General features: G+C 31.7%; 1 protein-coding gene across 1 annotated transcript; it reads left to right on the top strand.

The window, feature by feature from the left end:
* Positions 1-2,908: 2,908 nt before the first annotated feature.
* On the top strand, positions 2,909-10,167 carry LOC141453524 (hepatic sodium/bile acid cotransporter-like). Its single transcript, XM_074126877.1, has 7 exons — positions 2,909-3,237; positions 3,338-3,709; positions 4,829-5,061; positions 5,953-6,127; positions 6,982-7,244; positions 8,443-8,629; positions 9,423-10,167. Exons 2-7 carry the CDS (start codon positions 3,340-3,342, stop codon positions 9,554-9,556), a joined length of 1,362 nt encoding a protein of 453 aa, XP_073982978.1. The 5' UTR covers positions 2,909-3,237; positions 3,338-3,339; the 3' UTR covers positions 9,557-10,167.
* The last annotated feature ends 1,693 nt before the right edge of the window (positions 10,168-11,860 follow it).

Raw genomic sequence — 11,860 nt, 5'->3', positions numbered from 1 at the left:
ACAATTTGCCAGTTTTAACAATGCCATTTCATAAAAATTTTTGAAAAAGGTGCAAAATATTTCTTTGTGTATTCTTGATAGCCTTTGATCGGCTTATTTGTGAAGTTCTTGTTTTTAGGCTTATGTAAAAATTTATTTTCGTCGTTAATATTTTTGATTGAATAACTTGATGGCTGATAGAACTAAAGATGGAGAAAGTCGGCAGCTAATTGGCAGCCTATACTATGTTTCAGGTTTCTTTCGTAGAAAAATATTCTTTGAACCAAAAACAACCAATGGTTCGCTCTGTCTCTAGATCCATTTCCTGCTGAGCATCCCAAGTGTGGGAATTTCAGCAATTTGATGTTAGTTGTTAAAATAATTAAATATTGTTAATAAAAAAAATCATGTATTCATTTGCTCCAAACTTGCGGTATTTCCGATGACTGTTACGGACTTAATTCATGTTTACTTTCTAGAGTAATCTTTTTGATCAACGCCTTTCTTAATTTTAAGGATTTAATTTTGGTAATTATTAGAAGAAGACCTCATTGGTCCGTACTTCCACAAAAGTATAGTTGTGATTTTGGTTTTTGTAATTATAATTTGTCTTTATGAAAGGTTGAATGCCGTCATTAATAAAGAGAATAGGTTTGGCTCTTCGAGGAGGAAGAGGAGCTGTGAGCAAGAATGTCTTTGCGTTTTACTTTCTATAAGCAAATGACCATTCAGGCTATTCGACTTAAAGAAAGGATCTCGCACTGAGCCTATTTATAAGAAATTGCGTTGTCGAAAGGTGGGCTATGCTATTGTAACTGAAAAATGCCCGATGAATAGTGTGAGATCTATAAAATCTTAGGGCAGTTAAAGACTATTGCTCATGCTATAAGCGTGCCATATATTGGCGAATAGGGATGTCGTTAGTCTCGTTCAGAAATTTAGTTTCTGATTGTCTCATTTTTTTTATTTATTTATTTATCTTGTTTTATTGTACTAATTGGTGTTTTAATTTAATTCAACATTATTATCTCTGTTATAATTGTAATATCTTTTAATTTGTTAATTTATCAAAACTTTTGAAGTAATTTTTTGTAGTATTTGCGAGGTAATTAATTTTTTTTTTTGGTACATTCTATTATCTTTCTTATCTTTTGTCGATGTGTACTACTCCTTTTATCAGATATTTTTTATTAATATAAATTTGTTTTAGCTTTGTGTACTATAAGTTCGTAGTTTGCATGGTAATGTTTTTTTTTTTTTATTTATCTACATTTTGAATTTGTTACATTCAAAATTTATTGCTAAGGCTGACGGAATATCTAAGCATAAAAATTAAAAAATTGCATAAATTCAGATAAAAGAGGCTTATGATTGTTAAAATCAGATATCTTACACCTCGAGAAGGAATTATTCCTTCACCAGAAATATATTTTTAAGGTTTCCAGAACACGAACAGTGGTTTTCACAAATTCTACTCACTCTCACTTTCTCTTTGTTTGTCGTAACCATATGTGCGTTTTAAATCTAATAAAAACGTGAAATTGCAGATAGTTAATATTTTAAATTTCTCTGTTAACAAAGTATAAATTAGAAGTTAATTCTGCCAAAACAAAAATTTGATTAAAAGTAAAAGAGTTCTATTCTAGCGGTATAAACCAGAAGAATGTAGTCGAGTAATAATGCCTGAGAGTCCTATCTATTTTACTAGTTCTACTTTTTGTGCCGCTACTTGCAACGTTATCGCAATTCAAGTGAAATCTAAATATATTTTTTGATTGGTAAAGAATAAGTTTGATTATTCAGTTAAATATAAGGCTGAGGTATGGTCACAACATTTGGACAAAATTGATACTGTCCGTGCAAGATACTCAACATACATGTGTTTCACTCGCTCATGAGTATAACGTACTAATTTTCACATTTTTGGATGCGAAATAGGTTATATGGTAAGTGCCAAATAATGAAACACTAAAATGATTTCGAATGAAATGAACGATTCATTATACTATTAGGCACTCAAATAAAATAGTTGCTCAAATAAAACAACGTTACTGGGTATATTCGGCTAGAGGAGTCATCACATCCTATATTAATAGTACAAAAAGTAGAAAACCAGCTGTAAGTTTAAAAAGATTTGGCTTGAAGTGATTGGGGAGTTATAAAAGCTCTAAGGCTTAATGACTTTAGCAGTCAATGCGAAAAGAAATCTTTAATACGGCCGTCTTTATTTACATTTTGAAACTATACTGGGTAAGTAGCAAGGAATACTTCTATTTAAATGTCCCTAATAAAGTTACATTACTGACTAATCAACTGAAACCAATAACAAATATCTTTCTATATTCATTTGGAAAGTTAGATACTGTTGGTTTGCATATCTAAATTTTCATTCTAGCATCTGGTACGCAAATCTTTTAAGTTTCAGGGATATGAGGGGTTGGCCCACAGTATTTTAGCGTTGTGGAGAGGCTCCCTTTCCGCCCAGATGGATCGCTTTCTGGAGAAAGTAGCCCCAGGTTGTGTACTGTTTTGCAAACCCGTGGGGGGTCGCTAATCGTTACCTGCATGCAACAGGCCCGTCTTGCGGGGCCAATGAAGATTCAAATTAGAAAAATTACCTATAATAATTACAAAGCACAATGGCTAATTTGGATTAGAACGGAAAACCAATAATAAGAAATTAAAAAAAAGCACATCTCACGGGCTTCCAGCTTGTATCTATCATTATACATTAAGTAATAATTAAAATTCAATTATTCTTGAATGATCAGCTTTTTTTAATGTTTTACAGCAAAATATTACTGACTGTAGTTACTTAAAATCTCATTTGCGAAGTTACCTCTCGAAATTAAATAATGAATGCTTAAGCATACTTTATCCACCTTCCGTATTTGCAAAGTTCATTTAAAAGCCTGTGTTTAGTTTAGTTTAGGTGCTGGTACTTTCCGAATAAAATGTTTTATTTTGGTATTGGTACTTTCTGAAGAAAATATTTCTCTTCTTAAATCAAATACACTCTTTATCGATAGTACTATCGAAAAGTATTTCTCTCAAACTATTTAAAGGCACTCCTACCTTTTAGAAAGTTGAGAAAAGAGATTGTGAAACCGAGACTGTGAGTTGTTCTGTGATATCCGTCGAGGAACTAGCATGAACAGAATTAACCTGAACCTAGTTTTCTAATTTTTGTTGCTTTGTAGAATATAATTGTTTAATATTGGTTTTACCAATTTGTGCCTTATTTTTCACTACCATAAGGTAATGAAGCACAGTTTTCTTGTGATTTTTTGTATTAATTTTTCCATCTTGTTTTGATTTGATTTACCCATTTTTATTTACAGATTAATTTTTGTTTCAGTCATGTGTCCTTTATGGCCTCTGCATATAGTACTTTTGTACTTGTTAGCCCTATGCCCTCTATGGTTTGTTGCTTGCAATTTATTGCCGAAAGCTGCCAATCACGTTTGGGGAGTGACATTCACACCTTCAGAGTTAAAAGCACTTGCAATGTATAAAACGAGTACGGTCATCGCTTCGACTTCTGACTGGCAGAATAATTCAGATGCTGTTGTCATCAGAGCTTTAGTTGAGGATCCAGAGATTGCTTCTATAAAACCAGACAAATTAAAGTTTGAGAAGGGTGAAAATTCTACTTGGGTAGCAAAATTTAATGTTACAGGAGAGTTCCTTGGGTACACTTCGGTGAACTTATGCCAGATCGCTAAAGAAGGTGAGTGATTTTCATTGTTATAACTTTGTTTGTTATAATCCTTAATGAAAGCCATCTTTCTCTCTTCTGTTGAATATTTCGCCATTGGTTGAGTTTACGAGTTTAACCAAAAACGCACTCCAGTTTCAGCTTTGGTGAGTTATTTAATTTCTTCTTTATTGTGTAGAACTTTGAAACAATCGGTGGTAGGACGGAGCTCAGTCTTGGCTATAGAGCGAGTATAAAATAAGTTCAGTGATATACAGAAAACGTTCAGTATAGATCAGTGATGGCGAACCTTTTGAGCTCGGCGTGTCAAAATTTTGGAAAACCCTACCTAACCTCTGGTGCCGTGTCAATATAGAAATATTCATAATTTTTTGATATTTGCAATCACAGTAAAAAAAAAGAGAAAATATTTATTAAATGACCCACATTATGGTAATTGATCTGAGGAAAATTTACAAGATACTTATTCTCAATTATTACCGTAATTTCTTCAAATACCCCACTAATCGCTATATTATTTAAAATTATATAATAATTTTTTGTCTCTATTAATGCGTGTTACCCAAAATGAGTTCGCGTGTCATAGGTTCGCCATCACTGGTATAGATTGTTGTTGAAGTGGTTAAGAGATGGCGATCTATTATTTTAGAGTTGCCATTCATTAGTAAGTTAACAATATTCTTTGAAGTCACTAAACTTCCTCCATTACTAATAAGTTTTAGAGGTGTCTGAATTCCTAATGACTGTACTTAACACCTCTTCTTTTTTACCTTTCTCATGATGTGCAAGTAACGTCTTACTCTCTTATTAGTAGCATTTTCTTCTCTAAGCTCATCTTCCTCTAAGATTTGCCATAGAGTAGCTAAACTTTTAAAGTTATACAAGCGTTGGGGGTGGACCTTGTATTTTTACAGGTAAATAGTAATTAACGGTTCTCCGTAGAAGCTGATAATTGAACAGGCTATAAGAGAGTGTATAGAAACTATCTTTTAAAAAAAGTACGGAAGTAGATTTAATATAGTAGATTTTTTGTAAAAATCTTTGAAATGTGAATGATTTAAAAAAATAATAATAATTTGAAAAATGTAATTTATTATATACATTGGATAAAAGTACTTTTAAATTTTACAGGTGTAGTAAACAACAGTGAAAAGTGTTTGAAACAAAGTAATAAGCTGAGTGTCAGTGTTACCCGAGAGAATCGCATTTTAGATAAAATATTTACTGGGAGTGTGATTACATTAGTGTCAATCATTTTCATAAATTTTGGATGTGCCTTAGATATAAGAAGTCTTAAACAGGCTATTATCCGCCCCATAGGTCCTGTAATTGGGCTTGCCAACCATTTCTTACTGTTACCTTTGGTAAGTACATTTTATATTAAATATTAGTGTTAGTAAATTAGATAGAGAAGTGAGAAAGTGGCGATAAGCGAATAAATTTTTTCATTCACGTATTCTGAACGTTGTTACGTGCATGCAAAATTTAAAAATTATGTGTTAAAAGTAAAAGGAGTGTAGAAGAATGGAGATCTCAATATTGTCATTTATTTTAAGTAAGATATTCAATCCAAAATTTAGGAACTGGTCTTCTGGCAAAAAACATTTCCCTTCCAGAGAGAGACAAAAAAATAGTATATCCTCTTAAAAACTTACTAACTTGGCGGCTTTCTGGAGAAGTTTTCAACGCTCTCCCAAGTCTACGTTTAGGGGAAAAAAGTTCTCAATTATTACCTTTGTGGCATTCAAGCTTCAGCGGTGTTGCATGACCCTGAGGGAGATAAAGTTTGCTTATGGGTTTGTTTAAAAGTAGTTCACACATCAATTATATCTGCAGGTCATACGTATGTATAGTGTTGGGCGTCAGTATTAATGCTATTTGTGTGATTACGCTGTTTCCTGATCTTTGAAGAAAAGGAGAATTATCTTGCATTTATACGAGTATTTAAAATCTTAAAATAAAATCGGCAGAATGGTTGTATTAAGCCATATTTGTGATTATTCTTGTAACAGAACTTGTTCTTCGGAATGTTCACTTACCATTTAATAATAATGAATTCCCTGCAATTATTGCTTTAAAAAAAATAAACTTTTTTTGCGGTACAGGTTTTGAAAAGCAGGTACATTTTAAATTTATGTGTCTTATATTCGATGCAATACATACAAAATGGAAAACATTTTTGTTTGAGATAACTATTATAATCTGGCGTTATTTTTAATTAATGAAATGTTTTAATTTTATTCCTCGTTAATCAGATAAGTTATGGATTGGGTCTAATACTTTTTCCTGAAAATCGCCCTCTAAGGCTTGGCTTTTTTTTTGCCGGCGTATCGCCCGCAGGAGGTGCTTCAAATATATGGACTTATGCACTTGGTGGCAATCTTAATTTAAGTGTCACTATGACAGCAGTTTCTACACTTGCCTCATTTGGTGAGTTTATTCGTGTATCAAATGTTCTATTTAACTGCATATAAGGATAAACATAACCTTTCGTTTATTGTGAAATAATTACAGAAACTATAAAATGTGTTTTTATAATAAATTTTCATACGAGATTCTTTTTATGAGGAAGTAAAGTGAAACTGTCGAATATTGGCGAAAACTATTTTCCTAAAGTATCGGAACCATTCTTTAGAAATATTTAAGAAAAGTCTCTATTAAAAAGCTAGTAACGGTTGAAAGATTTTACCCACTAATGATCGGATGGATCAAGTTGAGATATCCAAACGAAATATAAAGCGACTTTCCCAGCAGTGTTTTGATTTTGAAATATTTTGTTCTCAGATATGTACACGTTTCAAGGGATATCAAAACTGTTTGCCTGGGGAAATTCGATACCTAAAAAACTCTGGCCACGATAGTAAAATTTCTTCTTCTAAAAATTGAAAAAAGAAAAAAATGTATTATTAAGTTTACATAAAGTTAAAATAAACCCATTTAAGAGCCAACAATTTGCTCCCTTCTTAAAAGCTCTCTTTGGAGGAATAAAAAACATCCCGTTTCCATCTAATGCGAAATGAATAACTTTGATCCCAACATAAAGAGGATCAGCGATTTTTATTTTTAATGTATTTTGTTTTCACACAGCATTTAAAAAAAAAAAAAAAAATCGTACATACGTTTTATAAGAATTACAAAGACAGATATTGTATGTGAAAACCGTTCTCTAAATCTTTGATACGTTCGCTACTTCCTCTAACTATTGTAAGAAAAAATAAAAAATAGAGTGTAAACATTTATATACTCCAGATTATAGTATTTAATAAAATATTTTGGCCTTACAGCATTCATTCCGATTTGGGTGTTCACCTTGGGTGCTGCAATATTCTCTGGAGGTACTTTAGGTGTACCATATGAAAGAATCATGACATCCACCGTTGGATTGCTTATTCCGCTAGCTATTGGATATGCACTACAGTTATATTGCAAAAGATTAGCAGCAATTATGGTCAGAATATTGAAGCCATTTTCAGCACTACTTATACTTTTTATTGTGGTTTTCGCAATTGTTACCAACTTCTATCTCTTCAGGCTTTTTACGTGGGAGGTTAGTAACTGTTTAACGTTAATGTAAATCCATATTTTTGTAATTAAAATGCAATATGCATTAAACTTTGAAAATTTCACTTCATTTTTTGAAATATTTACTATCTTTTTTAAGACTCAGCAGCTGTGTAGGTAGCTTCTTCAGCTTCTTACTTGGCAGTATACTCATTAAAAGAAAAAGAGCTTATTTATCTAAATATTTCATGCACTTCTACGAACAACAATTTGCCAATTAATAACAATGAAATCCAACTGATTTTGCGAACGAAACAAGATAAAAATCCATTTGTTTACACCTGCAAGTTTTTGTGAAATCATGTAGATATTTCTTCGTAAATGGACTTCTTTAAGAAACCTTCCTTTACAAACAGCAGATTTTAATCATCTTTACCTAAACCTTGAGAATAGAATACAAAAACAAGATGGATGTATTCTTGTACTACTGTAGCGTAAGGAGACCATGCAGTGTGGAGAATCTAAAGCTCCATTGCTCTATACTGGTATGGATATACACCCACATTGAGATGGAACATTTTAAATTTGAACTTTTAAAACTGATGTAATGAATATAAGTTTATAATCACTGCAAGAACCTAAATCGATTGAATTGCTTCTTCCCAGTTATTCTCTTAGAAGCGTCTAAGATTTTTCTGTCTAAATGGTACATACATGATTTTCGCCTATTATTATTTGTTGCCAAGCTTATTCCAGATTTATCTGGGAAAACCACAACAAATTATGATGGGCACATTACTTACAGCGGTAATGGATAGACGTTTTTCTACATGTCGGGAGTAAAACAAGCATACGGGGGCTTGACGCTGAGCAAAACCTGTATGACAGGTTACATTATAAATATTTTACCTCCTTAATCATATTTTTAGGGATTCTATTTTCGTTTGATGGTTTTTATTTTTCTTTAAGTTTCATTTACTTTTTTTCACCTAGCCTACAGAGCGTTATTAAACTTGGTTATGCCTTATTCAATAACAGAACTAAATAATTTTTTTCTGAAAATGTGTTGATATCTAACGTTTAACAAGATAAGTATGCATTTACTTAGATGCGTTGAAAGGATGTTTTTTTTTTATCCTTCACTTTTAAGGAATATAGATTTTCAAGGCAATTGTTTCTTATTTTTTAAAACTTCGTTTTGATAATTTCTAGCAGAAAAATTAACTATTTTTTTTCTTTTATAGATCCTGGTTGCAGGTTTATTACTTCCTTTTATTGGTTATACGATAGGTTGGACATTGGCAAGTTTGTTAAAACAAGTTCCTGAGGATAAACTTGCCATTTGCATAGAGACAGGAGTTCAAAATACAGGTGTTGCTATTTTTCTGCTGAAATTTTGTTTACCGCAACCAGCAGCAGACATTACTACAGGTTTGTATTTTCATTTATTTGTTTAGCTGGGTGTACAGTTATTAAATGAAAATTGTGCTTTCTTAGCTAATTTTTTGAATGACTTACATCCTAAGCTGGAACTATGATTTTTTATTATTTACTATTTCTATCGCCTCTAGTTTATTGAAAACGAGTTTTTTGCCTCAAGTACATATTTAGGAAAAACGTTTATAACGCATAGTCTGAATGTGTACTGTTTTTGTGCTATTAGGGAATAGTAAGGTTTCTGCTGAAATTCTTCAACTGAAAGTGGTATTTTCATTAAAATGGCTCATGTTTAAATTTTTATTCTTTTTTATTTAAATTTAGAATGTTTGTAATCCACCTGGAAATCTATCAGTTTTATTTAAAATATTTTCCAAAAAATAAAAGCTTTTCTGGGAAATGCAAACATTAGCTATATCCATGACATTGTTGAGGAAACAAGTTTGATCGGTTAACAAGAAATGCGGTTTTTGCAGAATATATTTTTGAGTTATTTACTTTTAGCGGAAAATGATCCCAACGCTTTAGACTAAAGAGTCTAAACTGAAGGTAATATTTATAAAAATCTATTGCTTTTAGTTAAAATATTTTCTGGAAAATGCTTATTTTCTGATAGTTCTTTAGTAAAGAATATTAGGTTAATTCGCTAAGAGGAAAACTGAGACTGTTGAGTACAAAGTTAACACTTTTCGCTTAGTCTTGAGAAAATTAGTAAATTAGTATTGTGAAACTAAAGTTGCTATTACAGTTTTAAGTCTTCACGCCTGTATTTTTCTTTTTTTTTCAGTTGCTCCAGTAGCCGTGGCTTTGATGACACCGCTTCCTGTGATAGTCTTTTATTTGGTAAGAATGTGCCGGAAATCAGGTGCTACCATTGAAGAAAAGTTACCTACTTTGGTGGATGAACACATTTACTTATAACACTTTATCAGTATTCAAATGATCGACTTACTGATAGTTTAGTCTGCATTTAGTTTTAGGAATTTTCAGTGGTTTTTCCTACAGTAAATTAGGGAGTTTTCGATTTCATTATATTCCTACAACTGCAAAACTAAAGTTCAATTATTGTTTGGTAAAAATTCCGTCTTGTCTGGTTTATTAAATTTGATGCTAATCTGCAATAGAGTATGAAAAAATAAGTATGAACTTTCCTTTAAACGGCTTTTAAGAAGACATTAATTGCCGATTGATACGATGTACCTTAAACAAACTTTTTTGGACCATTGTTCCTATTGAACTGCCACATCTTAACTTCTCTTAAAATTAATCATATATATTAGTACCTCGTTAAATATGTGCAGATATTAGATAATAGATATTTCTCATGATTTTTTTTTTATATTACTGACTGAATGAACGCTCACCAATTGTGTTTGTATTTTAAAAATATCTGAAAATATTTTTAGGTAGAAATTCTACTGTATGTAAAATAATTACTGCCTTAGGAACCGCAAGTGTAATTTAAGAGAACTTTATATTGTCAAACAAATGGACCAAGATACATTTAATATATTTTTTTTTCTACGTTCGAAGTTTACGACTGCACTTTTTCTCCTTATTTTTCTCTACCAATTGTGATACTTAAAACTATTCTGAAAATTCGGAAGTTTTGTATCCTATGTTGTGAGGTAAGGGAAATTCCTTTTGACCATGACAAAAAAAATATATTCATTTTTCAATACTAATTGTAATTCAAATATTACACTAGTTTTTATACTGAATTTTTTGAGCTTTAAAATAAATTTAAAAAAGTTACTAAATTATATAATACATGCAGATTATTATATATTGAATGTCTATTGGAAAAGTGATTTCCACTGTAATGTGTTCAAAAGACAAAAAACATCAAAACTTTCAATAGTGTAAGTCTAAAATATATTATTTTTGTAATGAAGAGAAATTATGTATTTCCTGATAACTTCAACATGTCATAAATGAAAAATCTTGAAATAAAAAAGTAAGATACATATTGCTTTAAAACTAGGAATTTACACCAAAATTAAAGTGAGAATTTGCCGACGTTTCAGCCACCAGAAGTCATTTCTGCATTTATAGCAAGCAGCCTTATATAATGCAAATCGTAGACTTCTTGTCTTATATTCCACATCAGCCAATTAGCTTTTGGAGGAGATATTTTCGGCTAATCATGGAAGTGATGAGAAGGCTTCTTTTGCGCACTTAGCAAGATCCTAGGGAATCGCTTTCTACAGGAAAACACACCTAATCCACAGATCTGACAGATAATGTTCGCGATTCCGAGGTTAGATTCTTTTCTTCACCTAACGAATTTGAAATGTCACAAGAAGTAAATCTATTTTGTTAACCAACATCTTCCACAACTTAAGATAGTTAGATGGAAAAGTCCACCTGAAAAATAAATAGTTCTTTATTAATACTTTTTCATGACTTTAAGTTGTGAATTTTCATAAACGGTTTCTTCAAAATACATGTTACTTTTTGGCTTTCTTTTATTAACGGGTAGCAATCTAATGCTGCTACTGATAGTGGGTGTAATAACTATGGTCTGAAACTAAATTTACCTTTTTTTACGAAAGAAACAAGTCAACTTACACTGAACTCATAAGATCAGATTTTCAACGTAAACAATACAAATGACTCTCTCTCCGCTAAGTGTAACACTGTTCCATATTTAATAAAAATAAATAAATAAAAAACAACCAAAGAACATTGATTAATAATTCAATTCAGGCTGTAAATCATTTATTTTACATACCTGTACATAACAAATTGGGGCTAATTTGATCCATTTGTTATTATGCCTTTAATCTAGGACCTAACGAAGTTAATTAGCAGAAAAAATGGCACCTTTTACAATTGCTCATTTTCCTAAGAAATGCAGTTTTTTCATGCGGGCCACGCAGTAAACATATCTCTACCATAATTCTCCAAGTTTTATCACTTAAATCGGGTAGGTCGCATCTTACCTTAAGGAATCCAGCGCAGTGCGTGCAGGCCAATCACTGTCTTTAAATAATCTTGCCCTTCGGCACATTACGGACTGCTTTCAGAAAGCTGGCATTTTTGCAGTCCAAGTTAGCTGCCTTTCTTAATTTGCAACAGCGAGGCCCAGTTCAGATAAATTTCCCAGTAAGTTAATGGTACTCCGCATTCCTTGGACACATCTACCCATTCACCGACCTAGAATAGCATCCTTAAGGCCTCTGTGGCTAAGATAAATGGGAGAAGATTTAATGGCATTTCTAA

This window comes from Rhodnius prolixus, unplaced genomic scaffold (genome assembly GCF_049639745.1).
Source record: "Rhodnius prolixus isolate KJV_2025 unplaced genomic scaffold, Rpr scaffold_3, whole genome shotgun sequence".
Classification (NCBI taxonomy): Eukaryota; Metazoa; Arthropoda; class Insecta; order Hemiptera; family Reduviidae; genus Rhodnius; species Rhodnius prolixus.
The sequence above is the reverse complement of the archived record's forward strand: the minus strand, read 5'-3'. Positions and strand labels throughout refer to the sequence as shown.

Coding starts and splice junctions, on each gene's coding strand:
- LOC141453524 (XM_074126877.1), top strand. CDS start 3,340: ATGTGTCCTTTATGGCCTCTGCATATAGTACTTTTGTACTTGTTAGCC. Junction 3,710..4,828: donor ATGCCAGATCGCTAAAGAAG/GTGAGTGATTTT, acceptor TAAATTTTACAG/GTGTAGTAAACAACAGTGAA. Junction 6,128..6,981: donor TTCTACACTTGCCTCATTTG/GTGAGTTTATTC, acceptor TTGGCCTTACAG/CATTCATTCCGATTTGGGTG.